The sequence below is a fragment of the Pseudopipra pipra genome, chromosome 5 (genome assembly GCF_036250125.1).
Source record: "Pseudopipra pipra isolate bDixPip1 chromosome 5, bDixPip1.hap1, whole genome shotgun sequence".
NCBI classification, from domain to species: Eukaryota; Metazoa; Chordata; class Aves; order Passeriformes; family Pipridae; genus Pseudopipra; species Pseudopipra pipra.
In genome coordinates, this window is record NC_087553.1 from 30,653,506 (window position 1) to 30,677,140 (window position 23,635).

General features: G+C 41.5%; 1 protein-coding gene across 1 annotated transcript; it reads left to right on the plus strand.

Moving 5' to 3' along the window:
- The first annotated feature begins 1,178 nt into the window (after positions 1–1,178).
- UBE2N (ubiquitin conjugating enzyme E2 N) lies at positions 1,179–21,849 on the plus strand. Its single transcript, XM_064655468.1, has 4 exons — positions 1,179–1,309; positions 18,971–19,217; positions 19,389–19,529; positions 20,118–21,849. The coding sequence occupies exons 1-4, from the start codon at positions 1,280–1,282 to the stop codon at positions 20,156–20,158; spliced, it is 459 nt and encodes a 152-aa protein (XP_064511538.1). The 5' UTR covers positions 1,179–1,279; the 3' UTR covers positions 20,159–21,849.
- Positions 21,850–23,635: the final 1,786 nt, after the last annotated feature.

Below are 23,635 nucleotides of genomic sequence, written 5' to 3' on the forward strand. Positions count from 1 at the left end.
TCCTACTTTCATAAAATTCACAAGGAATTGCTGACTTTCCTTGATAGCAGTAGGGTGAAGGGGGAAGGCACATCAATCTTCTGACACATGCTTCAGGTTCATAACCACTGTATAATAATATAAATGCTTAAATGGTAGCATGCAGAACATGTTTGTACTATCTGTGATTGTTTCAGCAATTACAAAGTCCAGATTTGCTGCTGGAAGAGAACTTTACATTTCACCAGAGTATACAGAAATTATGTCCTCTTTAAAAACAAGTCCTGTTTTAAACCAGGAGAAAACACTTGACAGGGAATCATATGTACACACGGTCCTACTCCTGTACTCCTAGCCTGCTGAGTAACCTGTGGGAGATTAGTTCATCTTTCTGTGCTTTTATTTCCTGCCAATAATGATGCACAGCCCTACTATGCAGCTGTAGTAATGTCCTCCTGTGCCTGTGTGATAACTACAGTCCAATGTCTAAAATATTTATATTTCTGCTGAAAAAGAAGGATGTTCACTAACAAGGTGTTATTAAGAGAAGTATCACAGAATCACAGAATTGTTAGGGTTGGTTGGAAGGGACCTCCGGAGATCATCCAGTCCAACCCCCACCAAGGCAAGATCACCTGGAGCAGGTGACACAGGGATGGGTTTTGAAAGTCTTCAGAGAGGGAAATTCCATGACCTCCCTGGGCAGCCTGTTCCAGTGCACTGCCACCCTCAATGTAAAGAAGTTCTTCCTCATGTTGAGGTGAAACTTCTTGTGTTTTAGTTTATGGCCATCACTCCTTGTCCTGTCTCTGGGCACCACTGAAAAGAGTCTGGCACCATCCTCTTGACACCCGTTTTTGAGATATTTGTATGTATTGATGAGTTCCCCTTTCAGTCTTCTCTTCTCTAGGCTAAACAGGCCCAGATCACGCAGTCTCTCCTCATAAGAGAGACGCTCCAGACCCCTCATCATCTCTGTGGCCTCCGCTGGACCCTGCCCACTAGCTCCTTGTCTTTCTTGCACTGATGTTCTAAGTCACCTTTGTGACGTGTTTGGCGACAGTGACAGAATCTAAAGGGGAAGGAAGGGCAGAGGTTTCCCGCCGACAGCGCGCGGACCGGCTGATGCGGGTTCCCCTCGCTCCGTGCCGGGCGATGCTGCCACGCGCGGATCCCGCTGTCCTACACTTCCCGGCGCCCCGCGCGCAGGGCGGCGCCAGCGGAAGCGCGGCGAGGATTCTTCCGGCCGTGCGCGCGCGCCGAGCGGAGGCGCGCCCCGAGCCTGCACCGACGAGACAAGATGGCCGGGCTGCCCCGCAGGATCATCAAGGTACCGCCGCCCGCCCGCGCCGCCGCCGCGCTCCGCCCCGCCCCGCCGCGGGCTCCGGGCGCGCCGGACTGGGGTCCCGCGCGGCGGGCAGCGCCGCGCCGGGCCTGGCGCCGCTTCCGGTGTCCGGGAGTCGGGCCGCGCCGGGGCAGGGCCGCCTCCCCGGCCTCCCCCTGCCCCTGCCGGGCGAGGGGCGACCCGCCGCCGCCGCCCCCGCTCCCCCCGCCGCTCCTCTCGCTGCCGCGGGGGCTCCCGAGCGCTGTGTCGCGCGCGGGCGGCGGGAACGGGCGGGCGCTCCTGGGCCCGCGCCCATCGCGAGCATTGCCCGCCCCGCGGCCCCGGCGCTGCCGACCGCGGGGCCCGGGGCTCGAGAGGCACCGGGAGCACCCGCCCACCCTCCTCTGCCTCCCTGCGGTTCCTCAGCGGCGGCCCCCGCCCAGCCCCGGTCGCCGGCACAGCTCCCGCCGTGCTCGGGCCGGGGCAGGGCGGCGGCGCCGCGCTCGGGTTCCTCCTGTGCGCTGAGGGACAAGCCGCAGCGAGTAGTTAAACCTGGGCTTAAGCTGTCTGTGAGTCGGGACATCCGCACCGCTGCACGCTGGGTCAGCCCCGTCAGTACGGCGTGCGCTCGGAGCTGTCGGCCCGTGCGGTGTTAACGTGCCGCGCTGTGGGTTCAGTGTCGTGTTTCGGCTTTGATTTACCGAGCTTTGTAAGGGTTCTTAGCTTTGGGGCACTTCCAGCTGACCCTCCGAATTCAGTTTCAGCTTAAGACTGGAATGATTTGGAGTCACTCAGCGGGGATACAGGTAGCTGTATGGCAAGCTATCCAAAGGCAGCTCGGTCCTGTAGCTAGCGTGGCTGATCGTGCTGGGCTGCTGTCTCCTGCTCAATTTGCAGTGATGTGAATTGAAGCCCTCAAATGGATGATCATTCTCTACAAAAGTTATTTAGTGATTCCAGTAAGGTTCGTTTGCCCTCGCAGGAAACGACAGCATCCTCATCATCTATTGAAATGAACGGATGTTCATTTATAGCACTGCAAAGTTCTCTTGGTTGAGCACGCAACGTTGGCAACCATTGTAAAACACGTAAATGTAGAATATGTTAAATAGCGGATGAAAAAAACCCCTATATTGTCTCTTAAGAAGTCAAATTGTCATGTAGATGATGGAGAAGATGAGGTAAAAGAAGTAGTGTTCGTCTGGTGTGAAACAGACTAAACCATGATTACTATCAGAATTGTAAAGCAGTAAAAGTAAAGAAGACAAATCTTACAGATGGAATTTGATGCTCATCCAGCTGCTCGAGTGCACAGCATGCTAAGCTGAATGTATTTCAGGTGTGAGAAGGAGCACTGATTCGTAATTCGGTGGAACTGGTATTTATCACAGAGTTGCAGTAAGAGCTCAGTCATGAGGCTGGTGTCTGTATTAAATTTTTTTGACTGCTCTTGACAATTCCTCGGAATACAGAAGTGCACCAGTTTGTAAGCTGGTGCATAAATTTCATTCTTGGCACTTTTGTGTCTTTCATGCTTTTCTAGAAAAAAACCTGGCACAATTTACACAACTCACTTCAAAGATGTGTGGTGGTGTGGGAATGTTTCTTTTCCTCCTGGAGAGGAAAGTTGGAGGGCAAAAGAGAGACTTAGAAACTCCAGATTTTCTTTGGAGGATCCCCCTTAGACATTTTTTTGGGATTATTATCTATTACAGGGTGGTCTGTATTGTGGGTTGAGTATTTCTATGCATGCATTATCAATTGTCTGCAGCCAGTCTAGAGCTCTTAAATCTTGGATCGGCTGTGTTAGATGACCAGCTCTACAGCTCCTTCACTGTGTGTGCATTGGGTTGCCAGAGGTGCATATGGTCCAGGACTTGAATCTGACTAGCTACTACAGCCTCAAAAATGTGCAAAGTCATATTTTGAAATATCACAGCTGCAGAGGTGCAGACACAGAAATACACCTGCTTGAGACATCAGGAGTCTTGAGTGAGAATTGTTTTGACCTTTCCTATCGTGTCAATTTTGACGTTAGTGTTAAATTTCCTATTCCTTTTACCTTAAAGGGACGGGGGGGGGGATTGAACTCAGTCGCTAGTGAGAATTGGAAAGATTGGGAAAGGAAATGGAAGAGATCAAAATAGGAAAGAGCTGTAGAAAGGTAAAATGGCTCCAATAAAGAAAATTAGATGTTTTTGTTATGCACAGTAATAAATTTTATGATAAATGGCTTAGGTTACTGTTAGGAAAGACCATCTCCCTTTGCTCCACATGCACCCTTTGTGTTGTCATCCAAGGGAGACTGTGGATGGCTGATTGGGGATAGGAGAGCATATTTGGACTGTAGGGTCTAGCTGGCTGCTCCAAATGCAGTTGGCATTCCTTGTCTTGACCGACTGCTGGCAGATGGCCTGGCTCTCAGGTTGACTAGCAGCCCTATACTCCTCAGCCTGCGTCTTTGCTATGCGCAGGCTGTCATCTATCCCAGTAGGAGAGCAGTAGCTTTCCTTGTCTCTGCAAGAACTTTATTTATATTTCCCATACTTTCATCAAATTCAGTGAAGAGGTGACACTATGGATGTTGCAAAGCAGTTGTTGCAGAAGATACAGAATTATTCCTGATCTACTGTCCTCAGATTACTTAGAAACACAGACTTTAATAAAATGTGGGGGGAATGACCTGTAAGCTCAAGAGATGACCTGCTTTAGAGTTATGACAGTGTTAGCACATCACGAATGGTGAGTAGAAAACATTGATGTAGTTTTGGATCTCCAGAGATATAATCAGAATTGGAAAACCTATCTTGTGAATAGAGAAGAGGTATTTTTGTTTTCTTCAGTAGTTCAAAACCAGGGGTCTTATGAGAATCACCTTGCCAAAAAAAATCTATTGATATAAGATAAAAGCGGTATGGCACATTTACATAGATATGTGGTTTTGATGCTGTAAACTTTTTTCCCCAGAGTGACTGTTTCCAGTATTTAAAGCTGAGCCTTTGCAACAGACAATAAATAAGCTCAGTGGTTTTTACTTTCAAGCACTTATTACATCAATTCTTTCCCATGTTGCAAAGTCACGTACCTCCAGTTGAGTAAGGAATTGAATTGTGTCTGAGTTTTTTTTCTTGGCTGACATTCAATCCACCTCGTTGCTGTGTCAAGTGCAGTCAGTATATCTGAATGGGATGGGCAATGCTGCCTCATATAATCTTTTAATTTTTTTTCCTGCTGTTTTCTTCGCTGCAGTGATCTCATAATTCATGATTTCATGTCCAGGTCTATGTATTGACTGTATAGCCAGTTGTTGGTAGCCTTTGTGTTACAATCACTGCAGCTGCTCCTATCATGAAGTAACCATCTGAAGGACTATCTGAGACTCCTTCAGATTTTTTTCTTGTTAATAAATTTATCAGTGTTAAATTACAGAGGCTTGGATTTCCTTCTCTGCGTGATAGTGTGGTGTTGTCTGAGCTACTTGTTCCTTGCTATTTACTGTGAGAAGCTATTTCCATATGGCTACCAGTGAACTCCTGCTTGCAGTATTTTTTGAGACTCTGGGAACACTTGGACTGCTAGTTACAAAATGCTGCCTCAAAATGTAAAATTTCTGGGAAGTTTTATGGAGATTCTCTCAGTGTGTGTGGCAATAGGCACCTACAGCGTTGTACATTAGAGCTCAATGTAATCAGCTTTATAAGTTTGGGGTTTTTTAAAATATAAATCAGATATTTAGGCCGCAACTGAAACTTTCTAGAAGTTCTTAAAAAGTCTTACTGGCAGCCAACTTGAAGTTTCTTACTTTGTCTTGAAAGCTGTGGGCTTCTGAGGCATATACTTCTGTCTCCACGTGAAAATTTAAATCACCTCTGCTTTTTGATAACTGACATTTCCGACCACTTTTTTTTTGTTTCCTCAATAAAAAAATTAAATAAAAAAGACTTGAGGTAAACTTAATACCTTCTTGTGGTATTTTCTATTTTTTTGGTTGGTGATTAGGCACAGAAAACATTACTTTTGGACAGTGCTGTTTCTTGACATTTGTCAGAGAAGCCTGGTCTTTGTAATGTCTTTTTGCATCTTGTATGCTGTTTGAATCTTGTGGGCAACTTCAAATTTGATAGAAGAGTGAAAATTTTTGGAATTTTAGGAGGTGGTTTTGTACTGTTCTTCTTAAAACCACTTTCTCTCTGCCCCCCCGCCCCCCCCCCCCCACCAAATGCAGGAATGTGGGAAGATAATACATATGCTGTTTTGCAACTCTCATTGAGACTTCTTGCCGGGTGACTAGTATGGCATACGCTGGCTGTGATAGTGGAAGGGTATTTAGGCAGGTATTGGAAGCCTGAAGCTTGGCAGGACAGATCCTTTGTGCAGATGTGGGAGGGAGGCTGAGAAGAGGGCTCAAGTCCAGAGGATAAAGAAAACTTTCAAGTCAGGTCAAGGTACCAGTTTTAAAAAGAAAATGTGGAGTCTTAATAACAAAATCCTAAAAAGGACACTGATAACTTTTTACAGCCTTTTCCTTAAAGAAGCTTTTAGTAGACACTGTAGAATAAAAACTGAGGAAAAACCAAGTAAATAATCCAGCTAGAGGCAGTAATGTTGCTTGAACCCTCTTGTATAATACTTGAGCAACTTTGAGGCACAAACTTATAGTACACCAGGGTTTTTAAGTACTGATGCTAATGGATTTTTATCGCTTTGCATGCAATTGTTTTATACTGTATTCGTCTGTTATGTTTAGAGGGCTTTCAGAGTATCATCAAAATTTGTTGTGTATAATAGTACAGAACAAAACCACATTTTCATAGTTACATGTGACTGGTGGATTAATAGTGAGAAGCAAGTGGCAGATTTTGCCATAGATGGTGTGGTGGGTTGACCCCGGCTGGACACCAAGTGCCCACCAAAGCTGCTCTGTTACAGCCCTGCTCAGCTGAGCAGGGGAGAGAAGATACAACCAAAGGCTACTGGGTCAAGAGAATCACAGGGAGGGATCACTTGCCCATTACAGTCATGGGCAAAACAGACTTGGGGAAGTTAATATCATTTATTACCAATCAAATCTGAGTAGGGTAATGAGAAATAGAACCTAAATCTTAAAACACCTTCCCCACCCCACTCTTCTTCCTGGGGTCAACTTAATTCCTCATTTTCCTCTCCCCCTCCACTGTGAGGGGGATGGGAAATGGGGGTTATGCTCAATTCATGACGTTGTCTCTGTTGCTCCTTCCTTCTCAGGGGCAGGACTCCCTGCTCCAGGATGGGGTCTCTCCATGAACTTCTTTAACATGAGTCCTTCCCATGGGCTACAGTTCTTCATAAACTCCTCCAGTGTGGGTCCTTTCCACAGGGTGCAGGACACTTCAGTATGGGTCCTCCACTGGGTCACAAGTCCTACCAGCAAACCTGCTCCAACGTGGATTCCTCTCTCCACAGGTCCTGCCAGGAGCGTGCTCCACTGCAGGCATCCGATGGGGTCGCAGTCTCCTTTGGGCACATCCACCTGCTCTGGCAGGGGGTCCTCCATGGGCTGCAGGGGGACAGCCTGCCTCACTATGGTCTTCCTCATGGGCTGCAGGGGAATCTCCCTCAGCCAGGGAGATTTTCTTTTTAAAACTGGTACCTTGACCTGACTTGAAAGTTTTCTTATCCTCTGGACTTGAGCCCTCTTCTCAGCCTCCCTCCCACATCTGCACAAAGGATCTGTTCTGCCAAGCTTCAGGCTTCCAATACCTGCCTAAATACCCTTCCACTATCACTCAGGAATCCTCCCTGAGGGAGCACCTCCTCCCTCAACTTCTGCACTGACCTTGATGTCTGCAGAGTTGTTGCTCTCACATATTCACTCCTCTCTTTGGCTGCTCCTGCCCAGGTTGTTGTTTTTATGTTACCCCAGAGGTGCTGCCACCATTGCTGGTGGGCACAGCCTTGGCCAGCAGCAGGTCCATCTTGCAGCTGGTTGGCATTGGCTCTGTTGGACACAGAGGAGGCTTCTAGCAGCTTCTCACAGAAACCACCTCATTGCCCCCCACCCCCCGCCACTAGCAGAACCTTGTCATGCCAACCCAGGACAGATGGCATTTGGACAGAAGCTCTGTATGAATTATTGTTTGTTTTAACCACACTTTGATAATTGACTCTACACTGTGTGTTACTGCAAACCTCCAATGCACACGTGCTCCATGAATATAAGTGCAGGAATGGTTTACACTATCAGCTTAGTGAATTTAATTATGCCTCACTTTACTATAGCTGGAGATGCACCATGAAAAGCTTGATCTGTGCTAGTACATAGATAATCCTCTAGGAATTTGCATAGGATCTGAGATTCACAGTTCTAAAATCATGTAATCTGTTGTGGAAAATTCAGGAATGTGGTCATTCTCAGGGGAGAGTGATGCTGACCTTAAAATACTCCCCTTCATGTTACTGTTTGGCCACAAAGTCTTCTTCCAAGACTGGGTAGATTCTGGATTATTATTTTTTTTTCTTGTGTGAAGGCACAGTTACCTGGAGTACTACACTTGTTTTCATCTCACTGCAGGTGGCTTTGCACTGGTTAACATTGTGTGGGGGTGGGAGCTGGAGAGCCAGAAGTCTGTGAGGGAAGATTGTGAGCAATCCAGAGCTCACAGTGCTTGCTTAGCACACCTGTAGTTTCAATTTGCTGACAGTTGTCCATAGATTGAGTACTAGTTAAGGTTTTCTTACTTTTTTGTGGGGAGGGGATGCTAGATACAGTCGGGGCTGGTGGTAGGGTCTGGGAACCTGCAGAGTGGTAGAAGCATTAATGTACAAGAGACATTAGCCCAGTAATGAGTTCAGGAAGCGGGGACACGTGGAATGCTGACACTTGGGGATTATATGGCAAGGAATAGAATTCATGTGGAGGCCAGCTATTGGGAACCACAAGTACAGCCTTCTATTTATGATGTCTGACCTTTGCTTTACAGTCTGATGGGCTTTGCTGCTAATTCTTTCTTTTTTTTTTTCCTAAAAGGTAGATGTTATTTTTAGAAGATTTTCTTCAATGAAGTTGTTTTGCAGTGATAAAATTTTAATGTAAACATTCTGAAATCTCTTTGACAATTTGACATCTGCTTAGGTAACCAATTTATTTTCAGTAATGCTGGTTACAGCCAGATCTTTACATAATTGTAGCTAATGAATTGATAGACCCTGGAAGAATTTGTGCCAAAATGTGATGTAATGTTATACTAAGTTTTGAATTAAGTCTCTGTAGTTTTCTGAGGCAGTTTATCACTATATGTAGAAGACAGTTTTGACTGATAAGTTTCACTTTTTCCTACTGCCTCCCCCTCAAAAATCGAAGCAAAAGCATGCATGCTTTTTTACCTTCTTATGTGCAATTTGTCACTTCTTGGTGCAGGAGATCAATGTGATCTTCCCCCTTATCGCACTGTGACAGAACAGGAAAGAATTGTCATTGGCAAGTAGTTATAACTTGTCCATGTGCCAATATACTGCTTTAAGTTTAGCCCTATGCAGCTAAAGCTTTTAGTTTTGATTTCATACCCCAGAATTAATCTGGACTATTGGGTGTAGTTGGAAGATAATGGCACTGGTAGCTGGTGAGGTTTTCCTACATTTAGAATAAAAATATGAAGCAAATGTATACTGTACATAGTCTGAATTGAAATGCCAAAGTTGGTTGCTGTACTGGTTTTTTGCAGAGACCTGGCACAAGATGGAGAAGTTACCACCTAGTGAAGTTAGATTAACTATAAATTCTCTTAGTCTGTGGTTTGTTCTTCTAGCAGCTTTCCAGTACCTAAAATGGGCCTACAAAAGAACCAGAGGAGGACTTTTTACAAGGGCATATAGGGATAGGACAAGGGGGAATGGCTTCAAACTGAAAGAGAGTAGGTTTAGATTAGATGTTAAGAAGAAATTCTTTACTGTGATGGTGGCGAGGCAGTGGAACAGGTTGCCCAGTGAAGTGGTAGATGCCTCATCCCTGGAAGTATTCAAGGCCAGGTTGGATGGAGCCCTGAGCAATATGGTCTAGTGGAAGGTGTCCCTGCCCATGAGAGGGGAATTGGACTAGATGATCTTTAAGTTCCCTTCCAACCCAGACCGTTCTATGATTCTGATTCATGTTGAAAAGCCTTACTGTATGAACAGATGTAGCTTGGACTGTGCTGGCACAAAAGTTGTTATACTGATGAGGTGAACTTAGACTGAGGAACCTATTTGGCTCAGAACTCTGCAGTAAAGGTTATTTCTTAAGCCAGATCAGTTCTGTGATCTCATCTGTTACTTGACTTTGTAAGCGCCTGGGCTGATGATGGGTGTTTATGGAAGGGTGACTGTACAAATAAGCACTGCTGCTGAGGAGTTAGAGCTTCCCATTTGGGCAAACTCGTGCATTTTGTGAAGAAGGGAAGTGGTGGAGATAGTTACAGGTGTGAGTGAAGTTGATCAAGAAGGACAAAGAACTGAAATGGTGGGGAGAAAAGCAATGTGACTCAATTGTAAACTCAGCAGCTGAAGCCAATGAAGAATGAAACAAAGGACTTCCACTCTCAGTGACTAAAAATTTCTGCAACTCAAATGTAATTTTTTTTAATTTTAAAAAAAAATCTCTTTTTGTTACGGGTGGTGTCTTTTTATCTGTTTTAGAAATCTTCCTGGAGGATTTGGCAGGAAATGTCTGATTTCCCCTGGAAGCAAATATTGACGTGATTGATGAGCAATCAGTTAAACTGAAACATCTCTCTTTTTCCCCATCACATATTCTCCCACATAAATTGTTATGTGTGGTAGCCTCAAAGTGATAAGTGTTATCATTTCAAGTGTAGCAGAAAATGGAGCTAGTGGTTTTCATTTGAAGTGTGTCATCTCTTTCTCAAAAACTCTTAATTTGTAATATCATTTACAGAGCCTGAAGCTGTCTGTGACATCCTCTCTAAAAGTGGTTCTGGATACACCAGTTCAAGCACATCCCAGATTAAAAGTTACCAGGTGGTTTATGCTGTGGTGAGTTGACCTTGGCCAGATGCTCACCCAGTGACACTCTCTGTCCCCCTCAACCAGGCAGGGGGAGAAAATAAGATGGAAAAGCTCATGGGTCAAAACAAAGACAGGGAGATAGTTTACTGATTACCATCATGGCAAAACAGACTCAACTTGGGGAAAATTAATTAATTTGTTTCCAAGGAAGATAGAATTGGATGATGAGAAACAAGGACAAAATTAAAACAACTTTGCACCCCTTTTCCAATACTCAGCTTTAGTCCTTCACTTCTGACTTCCCAACTGCCCTATCCCTTACGGATGCAGGGGAATGCGGGTTTGTGGTCAGTCCACAACAGCTGCTCTCTGTTCTTTCTTCCTTGTGATGCTTTTCATGTGACCCGTGGGCTGCAGTGCGGGTATCTGTTCCAATCTGGTCCTTCACGGGCTACAGGCAGTCTCTGCTCTGGTGCTTGGAGCTCTTTCTTACCTTCCTTCTCTGGCCTTCGTGTTCACACTAGTTTTTCCCAGGTGTGCCACCAGCTTGGCTAATGGATTCAGCCACGTCCTGTGGCAGGTTTGTTGGAGCTGACTCTGTCTGGCATGGTGTAGCTCCTGGCCTCTCCCCTCAGAGGTCACCCCTGGAAGCCTCCTCGTTATGAACACCTTGACACCTACACCCTGTACATGTGCTCAGATGGTTATGCACTTTAATTAGATCATGCCAGGTACAAGTTTTATGGCCAAAAAAAGTGAGGTAAGCTGATTCGGATTTCTTTCAATCCGAATGCCTTTTTCATTATACCAGTAACTTTTATTTTAGGCCATTTTGGGACTATTCATACAGTGTTGCATCCTATTGTTCCTTTTTTAAATCGTCAGGGTTACCAAAAATTTGTTTTGTTTTTGTAGCCAGCTGTTCGGAGACCTTTGCTTGTAGCACTCGTGGAAAAAATGTGTCAAGAGATGTGTAGATTTCGTTCATTTGTACTGATGGAAGATGTTTTTACCCATAGCCAATGCCAATTGTTCCGTGGTTTCTGTTGGAAATTATTGTCCTCTGCTGGATGGCAGTAGTTTGTATGTAACCAGTCAGCATTTTTCAGGTTAAAGATCTAGTTAAGATAACCCAGCTTGTGTTTTCTGAGTTGCATTGAGAATGCTGACAGGGTTTACTTTCTCAGTAGATTTGCAGGATGGTGATTTCTGTAAAGGGGACAGCAATAAACACTGCTACTTGAGCTGTAGTTCCTGTTGTGGAGTAGGTCCTATTAAAACAAAGATACTCATCCATCATGTATCTTCCCCGATCTGTTCAGACAGAAAAAAGCCACCTACGGTTAGTTCAATCTACAAATAAGGGTGGATGCTACCTTCATTTTTTCACTGTCTGAAGTAGATTAGAGAGGGCTTATATCTGGCCTCAGCCTGACCAAGTTGTAGGAGTGTAACCTCCATTTTAGTAGCTGATGCTGAAGGAAAATTTCTTGACTATTGCATAGTGAGTTGAGCTAGTAAATGTGCTGCTGAAAATATGAGGAAAGTTTCATTCCATTGAGACTTCGTGTAAAAATGTGGCATTGTGCCATTTTAAATACTTAGCAGCTTTAAGACCTGCAGTGTTTTCTCTTTATGTGAGAGGCCATTATTAATGTTTTCTGTTTTGAATTTTCAGAATAATTTTATCACAAGTATGTCAACCTCTGAAAGGCTTAATGATGTTATCTTTCTTTTTAAGGTACTAGCATAAAGTTGCTAGCCATAAGGATGCTTTTCTGTAGTCTTAACACTATAAAAGGTTCTTAGATAACTGTTTATAAGTAAGAATACATGCAGAGTCTTTGGTGTTTAAGACTTTTATAAATGGATCAAGACTTTAATTTAGCAGTTTACCATCTGTTACTGAAATTAGCCCTGTTGGTAGTTAAGCTTCTTCCTTTGGAATGAGGAGGTAGCCTCTGCATTTCCTTTTTAGGTTGGTTACAGAATAGTAATCTGTAACGCTAGTATCTTGCTGTGATTAACACTGCAGTCTCAACTCTTTAAAGCAGCCCTTCCACCAAAAGGAGCAGTCTGTTCTTCCATCATTCTGACAGCATGTGTTTGTACCCTGCGTTTTGTTGGCACAGCTGTTTGCTGGACATGTGGTGAACTGCATCAGGGACTCTTCTCTCTTGCATGGCTTTGTTTTTCTTTCTTTTCTTTTCTTCCAGATTGGCTACGTGTTATATTGGACCATGAGGTCAAGAGACGGCTATACAGGCAAAAGTGAAAGTGCATAATAGGCTGAAGTGGAAAGGCAGCACAGCTTTTCTTTTTTTTTTTTTTCTTTCCCCAGTGGCCATTCATTTATCAGCTTAAAATATGCAGACCTTGTAAGGTGTTGGGATTTCTCTAAGCTCTCGTGGTTCTAATGGTTCTTTATGAAGTTCATGAGGTGAATTCACAGCTGGTATTAAAGTACAGTGTAGAGCAGAAGACCATTCTGTCAAAAAGTGTATTCCTTCAATTGTAACACTCATTAAAGACCACTGTATTTAATATGTGGATTAATATGCAGTATTTTTCACTTAGTGAAGGTAACTGTATAGCAGTAATATTGAATATGTAAGGAGAAAACTGGGGTGTCAGGAAAATGAACATGCAGGTAGCTGAATTACTAAGCAAAGCAAATTTGGCTGGAGATAAGGAGGTTGGATTTCTTCTTTGAGCGACTTTGTGCTGACTTTGCAAGCAAGCTTTTCTTAAATTCTAGTCGTTTTCATACAGTAGCTTTGAAGTTCATGTATTTTAGAGGTGATAGATATTGATTTGTTCTTAATTTTTTTTTTAGCCACATCTCTTGGCTGACAGTGTAAAATTTGTGTGATTAACTATTGCCATAGTATGGGGAACAGAATTGCAGCTACTTTTCCAAGCAAAGAATAGTATTCCTTTCTAAACAGCAATGAAGAAGCTTTAAAAATTGTCTAACCCCATGCAGAAATTTCTTCCTTCAGTACTGGAGTGGTCTCTGTCAGACGGGGAAGCTTTAGAGATTACAGTTTAGCTGCAGTAGCTCTGTTGTGTAAGAAATAATGTTTGAGTGTTTTTGCAAATACTTGCATAGGAGAGTCTTCTGATTGTAGTTATTTGCCACTTTTGTATTTTGCCACTATATTTGTAGTTATTTGTTTGGTCCTGCCTTAGTCTGTTGATAGCAAACAAGACTTCTGAAGTAGCTTTTTGTTTTTCGAAAATGTAGCGTACAGAAATCTTTTTTCAATTGTTTTGACTGAGGCCTTGGCAGCTTGAGGCTTTTGCAAACACTTCTGCAAGACTGGGAGTGATTAAAATAGTATATTTCTGATGGATTCCTCCTTTCTAGCTTGTTCATATCTCCACGTGCACTAGCAGTTGATTTTCTTGTATGTCTGTACGGAAGCATCTTTCAGGGTGTTCAGTTCACTTCCTTAAAGAAGTGCTCTGTCTTGTTCTGTGTGTAAGAACAAGGAGAATCCTGATGGTTATATCTGCTTTTCAGTAACTTCTTTTTCACTGAAAGCAGGATGACCAAGTGAAAACTCAGTGTGAAACACACTCTCCTGCAGATCTAGCTCTCCTGTTTGGGTGGCTTCTCTTACTCTTGGCAATTTCAAAAACCCTCACCCACCCCTCCTTCTCAGTTGGTCTCTTCTAAAGATCCCCGTGCTCTCTCTCTTCCTGAGGCTTCTTGTCCTCACAGGTTACTGTAAAAACAGGTTGAGAGCTTCTTCCCCCTCAGGTACAATTAGTTTTCAATTTAATGTCTTCATAGAAGAATAGCTATGCAGAATGTCAGCTACACCATCTGTCCCATCCGTATCATCTGTCACTTTGCTTCAGGCCACCTGTGATAATCAGGAAAGCTTAGCGTCTGCTTGTCAAAGCACTTTCAACACTTCCGTATTTTCTAACTACTTAATTAAAAATAAAAAAGATAAAATTGGGAGGGGAGGCATAATCAGTTGTGAATGAAAGATTTTTTGATTTATTTTTTTGAAGTACTGACTGGCATATATCTTCCTTTTGGATTTGTTAATTTATTTTAGTCAATGGAAATTATTATGACATTATTTGGAATTGGAAAAAGTGGAGTAAATGTGGGATTGAGAAGAGATCTCAATCTAAAAACATTGCAGAGTATGACAAATAGAAATAACTGCCTACGGCAGCATGGGACACTTCATTAAAAGCCGTAGAGCTCAAAATATGTCCTGAAATCTCTTCTGTGAAACTTACTTAAATATGTTAGAGGAGAGGTAATAAAAACCACTACAAATTACTGTTCCGGAACACTTACTTTATGGGAATTTCTGTTCTCAAGAAGACAAAATTAACTGTTCTGTTGTAAAAACATTTATTGTGAGCAGCAGAAGTGCAAAGCCCAGTTTTCTCAGATTTATCCTTTATCCTTTCTAGCATGTTTATATATGAGTGTTCCAGCTCTTTCTATCTTTATTAGCAGGGATTTTTGCTGGGCAAGGTTAGTATATACTTCATTGGAATAAACTGGCCAAGCAGCAGTAGTAGTATTGGAGTTCATGTCTTCCTCTTTAGTAGCACTGAGCTTGGTTAGTCTTAGTCACTGACAGCTTACAAAATGTACAGAACATGTGAAATTGGACAAAGGGTTCAAAGGCAGTTTTGGGGAGAAATGAAGAAGTAACATTGCATAAAACTCACTTCCTCAGCTAAAAAAAATGTTAGAAAGACTTTACCTAAAAAGATATGGAAGAGTCAGGTATTGCATATGCTTGATTGTCCTGATTAGTTTAAAAAGGTGAGAATCTAGAATTTTAATTAGAAGAGATTTATTTATTTGAATGTGTTTGAGAGATTTTCTTCATTCAGTAGCCATCCTCTGGGAAAAGTAGTATGAAGTTACAAAATAAGATTAATATGTAGTTCAACATTTCCTTGTTTGCTTCGCATCTCATGATTCTCTTGTGGGTGATTTACAGGGTGATAGGTGTTTCTTTTTTGTTTTGGTGTGTTTGGTTTTTCTGGGTTTTATTTTTAAATTGGTAATGTACACTTAAAAAATTAAAATCTCAAGGCAGTTCCATTTCCTGACCTGGTGCATAGTGTTGCCCTGTATACTCACAATTTTTTCTCTCAAATATTACTTATATCTCCAATTTTTGTGGCAAATCAAATTTATTTTAGTATCTGCATGTCTGTAACTGTCCATCTTACTGTAAAATGTGCAAAATCAAGTCTGTGTAATCACCTTAGAACTGGGCCTAGTCGTCTAAGCATTTTATATGCTTAAACCTTAAAATGTAACTTTTTGATTAATTTCTCCCTTTCTGTTCCTTTTCCATGGTTTCCCCCAAAATGTGTTTAAGATATTATTATAAATGTCTTCATGACTGCAGGACAAAAACCTTAGTTACTCTCAGAATTTAGGAGGTGGTGTTGATGTATTTAAGTACAAACATTACACTTTCTTTTAATAAATGGCATCTCTCCTGGGTTTTTCGTAGTCTTAACAGACTTGTCTTTGTTATAGTGTTTTAAGAAGATACCTTTTTTGAAGCAAAGATGCTTCTCAGCTTTTGCTCAAAGCATTTTGTCTGTATCGGAGAAGTTTAGCCTGGTGCTTGCTCTCTACTGTGTCAGAGCCTGGCAGGTGTGGAAGATGAGTGTCAACCAATTCCCTCACAGATTTCTTGCAAATATTCCTCCTCATTTCTGTTTGGAAACAGCTTCAATTATGCCAGTAGTGATGGAGCTCCATGCACAGCGCAGGAAAAAAGATGTGCTTGCTTAAAGGATTTTTCATGTAATATTAATGTTCCCCAAGGGGCTGTGGGTTCAGAGTAGCCTCAGTACTAGTGTGGCTGTGCTTTTCTTTGCACTCCCCTTTTCTGTGGGATTTTATAGCATGATGACCACACCCATGTAATGTGGGGGCATAAAGGATCTCCCTGAAAGGGATGACACTAGCAGTGGAATAACCCCTTCAGTATTATGGGTGTCTTGATTAAAAGAACTGTTTTTCCCATATATGGGCTCTCTGTTTCCTGACAAATGGTTTTTAGTGGCACAATGTGCAGCTTGCAGCTAGGCATTGCTTCCTCAGTTATGCTGGCAGGTAGAAGTGCTGAGGCTACTGCCAGAGAACTGCTGATTCTGGGTTATTTTAAGCCAGGATTGGCTGCCTAGTATTGTTACAGTCAGCATACTGGCATAACTAGGGAGGCAGTCTGGGGACCAGAGGGACTGGGGGGGAGCAAGGGACTGCTGAGATCAGCCCAGCTATTAAAATGTGTTATCTTTAATATTAAAAAAAAAAAGCCTCTGGCGTGCCCATCAGAACCAAAGCCACAATTTGCCTACAAGCATATCTGGTGAAGTCCAAATGGTAGCAGCTGTGAAGAAGTTTAAGACTTGGTCTTTTCCTTAAGTTCCTTATTTTTAAATTTTGATTTGAACTCGCTGCATTAATTTGCATTTGATATAAGACACTTTCCTCATGCAGAACTGTCGATAAGTATATGGTCCTTCGTAGACAGAAATCCAAATTGTCCCATTTACCTGTGGCAGCACTCATACTGACAACTTGCCGAAAGAAACTGAGAATGTTTTATGCATTTACAGGGATAATCTATAGTTTCTTACTGACTTTTCATACCACTGAATATAAACTATCAGAAATTGTTATAACTGCTTTTCTACATCATTAGTGTACAAGTAAATAGCCAGCAGCATACGAATGAGTAAGTTATAAATTTCTGAGTATTATTTAAAATATAGAAGTGAATGTAGACAGCTCAAAGAAGCTTGGATGGCCTTCCAGCAAGGTGTATGAGTGGCATTGGCAGCTAATGTCTATGAAGATAAGTAGGCAAAACAAGGAAGTAGACCAGATAGATTTATTTTTAGGTTTGCATATGTACATAGTAATAACGTCAATATTATGATTTGTAGGACCCTGACAATTCAGAGATGAGTAATTGGATTTTGGCATTAATTACTGTGACTTCACTTTAGATATTGATTAGTTTTTGTAATGTGAGGTGTTGTTTAACTGCATCGAGACAGGCATATCGCTTAAATGCTGTGTACATTTATTTCTACAAAATGGTATTGTAACAGCCCAGTTATGTTCAAAGAATTTATGAAGCCAAGGAGAGGTAATCTGTCTGTTTTGTACTTGTATTAAAGAGAGACTTACTGTATTGGAGAGAGAGTATTTACAGCAGCATGTACTGACAGGACAAGGAAGAATGCCTTCAAACTGAAAGAGGGTTTAGATTAGATGTTAGGAAGAAATTCTGTGCTATGAGGGTGGTGAGGCACTGGAACGGGTTGCTCAGAGAAGCTGTGGATGCCCCATCCCTGGAAGTGCTTAAGGCCAGGTTGGATGGAGCCCTGTGTAATCTGGTCTAGTGAAAGGTGTCCCTGCCCATCACAGGGGTTTGGAACTAGATTATATTTGAGGACCCTTCCAACCCAGACCATTTTTTGATTTTATGATTATTATTATTGTAGGCATATGGAATAAATATTCTATAAAACTGAAGTAATAAATCAAATTGTTACACCTACAAGTTGCCATTTTTTGTCAGTAGAAACAGATAATTTTTCTTTGTGAAACCCAACACAGAAAGGTGGTGAAAAATTGAACTGTACATAGTAAAAGCAAGCTAGAAGAAAAATAAGAAATTACGCGAGCAAATAAGGCTTCAGCAGGATTTCTTGTCCCTGCCTAATGTCCTTTTGCCTATTTTGGCCTCGAGTTCTTTTTTATAAGGAGTAGAATGGTGCCCATAAGGCTTGTGAAGGCTGGCACAGGAGAGGGAAAGATGTATAGGATTTGGTCTGTCTGCTCAGTGCATTAGCAGGATGAACGATCAGAACGTGGGCAGCTCTTACCTGTGGTCACAGCTTGTGCCCGTGGTAGGATTGGTGCTATAGGCAGAAGAATTGAGTAACAAAGAATATAAGTCATTGTAGGAAACCAGCCTTCCCTAAGTTTGCTGCTTATAGAACAACTTAACTGTCTCCCTCCTACTGTCTGTTACGGTGACTTTAAACATGATTCTATTTAGGCTGAAAGTGCTCACACCAAAGCTGTGTTATTTATGCACGTATATGTGTAAATATATAAAACATCCTTAAAACACAGTGTTGCAGCAGAGTAGCACTTTAAAGTCTTTGATGTTGGATCTGATTCCAGTACAGATGTTCAGCTTAATAAACCAGTTCACTCTTGTTAGAGTAAATCTTGAACATTTTATGTGAGTGATTAATACCTTTGGCTTTTCACTTAGAGGAGTTTCTATTTAAGGTAGAATGGGAAATGCTTTGGTGTTTTCATTGTGATATTCTTTAACGTGCTTTTAAGTATATTGAAAAATATAGCACCTTGGCAGTAGTTTAACCAAAAGTTAAGAAATTTGAGGACAGCTGAATTGTTATCTGTTACTGAGTGCTACAGAAGCACACACAGCAGGTGAGGGATCTAAAAGGAGATGAGTACCAGTTTACCGCAGCCTCGTCTTCTTTCTGCAGGTATTATTTGGCTTTAAGGTATTTGTCTATCATTGTTTCTCTGAATGTAGGCAGAATGAATGCTTATTATTTTTAAAATGGTTTGTACAGGTCATGTTTATTTGACATGGGTTGTATTTGTTACATTGCCTCCTCTTCTTCTAGGAAACCCAGCGCTTGCTGGCGGAGCCAGTCCCTGGGATAAAAGCAGAGCCAGATGAAAGCAACGCACGCTATTTTCATGTGGTCATTGCAGGTCCACAGGATTCCCCCTTCGAGGGTGGGACATTTAAACTTGAACTATTCCTTCCAGAAGAATATCCAATGGCAGCTCCTAAAGTACGTTTCATGACCAAAATTTACCATCCTAATGTAGACAAGCTGGGAAGAATATGTTTAGATATTTTGAAAGGTAAGTGCTGCTGTGTGCTACTTTCTTTTTATCTTATTAGGTACAGAAATTTTTAAATTGACCCTGAAAAGAGTTTTCATATGTTTAAAGAATATCTTTATCCGGAAAACTTGCAGTTTCTGTAGACTATGGTGAATATGGTGTTTCATAGTGCTATAAATGTCTCTTCAGATAAATGGTCCCCAGCTTTGCAGATTCGTACAGTTCTGCTATCAATCCAGGCTTTGTTAAGCGCTCCCAATCCAGATGATCCACTAGCAAATGATGTAGCTGAGCAATGGAAGACCAATGAAGCCCAAGCCATAGAAACAGGTGATTATCTTATACTTTTTTTTTTATTTGTTTCAGGAATAGCTCCTTACTCACTGGCTGGGGGATGTAAATCCTGACCTCTTGTTTTATGTCTGCAGCTTTGCAGCTTGCAGAAACAATTATTGTGTACTGTCATAGTCCAGGTACCCTACATGTGCCTTAAATGTTCTATTTTCAAACCTGTGAGGCTTGAGTTTTCATGGTTTGAATTTGTTAGCCTGTCTAATTTGCATTTCTGGTAAAATGAAAAAGCACATCACTGCTTTTCCTCTAGAGCTTAAGGAACAGATTAAAGGTTCCAAAAAGTACATCTCTTTGATACCTGCTTCTGTTGCAGACTATAGTGGATCGAATTACTATGTTATGCCTCTTCACTTTTGGATCCACTGCTGTCGGGCTGCTTTTTTAATATACAAAAGTTGACAGCTGCTGGAATTTAAAATTGCACTTTAAAATTTCAGAACTGATATATTTTGTGTGCTTGCAGCAGTGATATAAAAAGAGATCTTTAAAAATATGTATTTAAAATTACTTTAATCAAGCCTGAAAAATACATCTTTTCTTAAATGTGTTTCTTTTTCTTTACAGCCAGAGCATGGACTAGGCTATATGCCATGAATAATATTTAAATGCGCTTTGAACATCAAGTGTGCATCACTTCTCCTGTTCTGCCAAGACCTCTTCCTTTTTTTGTTTGCATTTAATGGACACAGTCTTAGAAACATTACAGAATAAAAGCCCAGACATCTTCAGTCCTTTGGTGATTAAATGCACATTAGCAAATCTGTGTCTTGTCCTAATTCACTATTGTACCGCATGAGCAGAGGCTAGAAGTATCATCTGGATTGTTGTGAAATTGTTTGAAAGCAGCAGCACATCTCTGCTTTTAATCATTTTTCCCGTCATGGTTTAAGTATAAGCACTGTGAATGAAGGTAGGCAGGGTTAGCTGCGGGGCTTTTTGTTTTAATTTTTGTGGGCTCCTCCTCCCTTTTTATGGTGATGCTAATTGCATTGGTAAAAGCAGCTAACCAGTTATACTTTAGAATATACCCTCTAGCCCAGTCTAACTTAGACGCTGTAGATGGACAAGCTTCATTGTTTGAACAAAAAATGGGAACATTAAACATCCACCACCTTCACTAATAATATTGTGATTCTGCTGTCAAGTGTAGAAAAATCCCTCCAAGAAAAAGCTTGTGACCATTTTGTATGGCTTGTCTGGAAAATCTCCTGTAAATCTTATGTTTTAGTAAAATATTTTTTGTTATTCTACTTTGCCTTTGTACAGTTTATTTTGCTGTGTTTTCATTTCTCTAATGTGACAATCGTATTTAAAAAAATTGAATCCAGAGTTGACAATTTGTCTTCACCAGTCTGACAGATTAAACAGTAAAGAGGTGGAGTTCACAAGGGTTTTTTTTTTTTGCTTCCGTTTGCTGACTTTTTTTAATAGTTTGTGTTATGTGGGTGACCTTACCTGGTCAATTTAACATGAAATTGCATTTGGAGTGACTTTAGAAACAAGTCTGATGTAACAATTGTAACCATAATTTTAGTAATGCGTCTATATGTATTTTCATGGAAATAACCAGAATGAAGTAGGAGGTTGAGAGAAAACGACAGCACTAATTATGAGTATCTACATAACGTCTCATTGCTGATTGTCATCAGATGTTATGCAGCACGGTTTTCTAACTTCTTTAATTCCTGCCCTCTCTTAACATGAAAAACCAGTGTGTAGAACCACTGTTATAGCCAGCTTGTGTATTGACTGATGTCTGCTTAACCACTTACAGCCAGCACCTCATAACACTGGTTTTCTCTACAAGCCTTATTAAGCTACTTACTTGAGCAACTGCTCATCTTAAATAGCAACAAAGCTTCTTTATTGGAGTGAAGGAAAGTGATGAACAAATTCCTTCTCATCCTTGTATTTTGTGTATGCATCTTGTCTGGGAACCCAGGATCTTTTCTGGGAACCCATCTAATCGCTTCCCTTCATTTCTTGTGTTTCTATTCTCTTCGTTTCCCTAAGCCCTCTCCCTCACAAAAACAAACAAACAAACAAAAAAAGGAAAAAATAAAAACTTAAAAGCTTTTGGTGAGGCCAACCTGAAGTGTATAAATGATGGCTTGTAGTGGTTGCAGTAGGGAGTGTTTTGTCATGCAGTTCAGGGGTATGGTTATGTAGTCTGTTGGTATTCTCTCTCTTTCACCTCTTCTTACTCGTGTCATCTGAAATTTCTATAGAATGTGGTGTATTTATTGTGCTCTTATGTAAGATGAAGAATATCTATTAAAAACTACGTTTTCCAACAGACAGTGCTTTCAGTGGTTAGTGACCGGTGTTGTCCCTCAACGTCCTCTGTAACATGGTTGAAACTTAGTTCAGAATTCAGCTTTTTCACAAAACTGACATAAAAAAACTGTGTTGAATGTAAGCCAGAGTTGTGTTCAGGGCTCATGACATGTCCTTCAGCTTGGGTAAGCACCATTAACCCTGCCTTCTCCTTACAAACGAGCGTGTGTTTGGCTTTAGCTGCCGGATGTCCCATAGCTTCTGTTAGCGCAGACAACTTTCACTGCAGGCAACTGAGAATAAGTGAGCTGTAGACTCTGGATTCACTTCTCCTACCTCTTAAAGGTTTACGTTACACCACATATGCAGCTTTCCTCAGCTGTCTCTCACCCAAGGGTGAGTGACACCCCCAGAGGACAGTCAGACCCACCTAAGCATCCTGTTTGAAAGTGGCTTTCCCTTCCTTCAGTAGAGAAACTGGACCTGAGCTGGCACTTAAAACAATGAAACTTCATAGGTGGGGTGAATCCAGACCCAGATGATGTATATTAAATAATACTTATTTTACTTTTAAACCTGATTTAAGAGCCCTGTATAAAGTCAAGCTGGGAATTTCATTCCAGTTTATGCCGAGGAACATGTGAAACTTTTAGGCTAAATTCTTCAAAGCCGGTTAGGTATAACCTTTTCCTCAGTTAAGCAGGTGTATATTCCCAGCTGTTATGTGAAACTCAGTTATTTCTGTTACATCTGCCATTGCAGCTGATTAGCAAATGCAGCTATCTTTTAGGGAGCAGTAGTTTTATCTCAGTTTTTAGTATGTGTCTATTGGAAATGGGTTTCCTCTTACCATTACTGGTGCTATGTGTCAAATGTCCTAAAATCCTGAGCAAGAGTGATGAATTGCATTTTATATGTTAGTGTTTGGGTAGTAACTGTGTAGCTGTTGAGCCTGGGTTGTTGCATGGGCTCTACAGCCACACATGCAAAATACTTTTGCGGTAGTTTCCTGTAGATCAAGAGGAGGGATTGGAAGGCTTTTGGTTTTGCATAAACATTCAGTGGTGGTTTCTTAACGTGTAGCCATGTTCTCTCATGGATGTGAAGTGTATGATCATTTGGACCTGATGGAACAGGTTTTTTGTATTTTAGCTGACTAGTCTAAACCAAGTGAAACATTGCTTCTATAGCTTTCAAGAGAGTGTATTTCTAACACATTATTGTGAAACATCTTAATGGACTAGTGACATAAAAAATTGTGACATCTCTATTTATATACATTCCTTCTTGAGTTGGTTTGGTTGGTTTTTTTTTTTTTTGAGGGTTAAAGTAAATGTCTGGTAGGTTTTGTTAATAACATGTCTTGACTGTAATGTAATATGACACTGAAATAAAAGGAAGAGTGATTATTCATTACTTAAACACTGAGCTTCATTTAACTGTAGTGGGCTGCCATCAGTGTGCAATGGAGTTTCCTACTAGTTCTTAACATCTGGTAAAATAAGAAAGATAACCATGATAACTTCTCTCATAACTCACTTTTCAACTGCTGTGGCTTCTCCCTGCCATAGTAAGGGGAGAGAAGAGCAGCACCTCTGTCCTAAAAGCCATCAGGAGGGACTGCTCTGGTACACAACTCAAAGGATGGTGGGTTTTGGTTTTTTTTTGTGTGTGGTTCCCCTCCCCCCTTTTTTTTGGCCTGCATCTGTTTAAATCTGTCTGGTTCAAGACTTTCCTACTTATGTGCAGTTTGGACAATTTCTAGTGCAATCAAATTGATAGATTTAGCTTTGCTAAACTGTGTT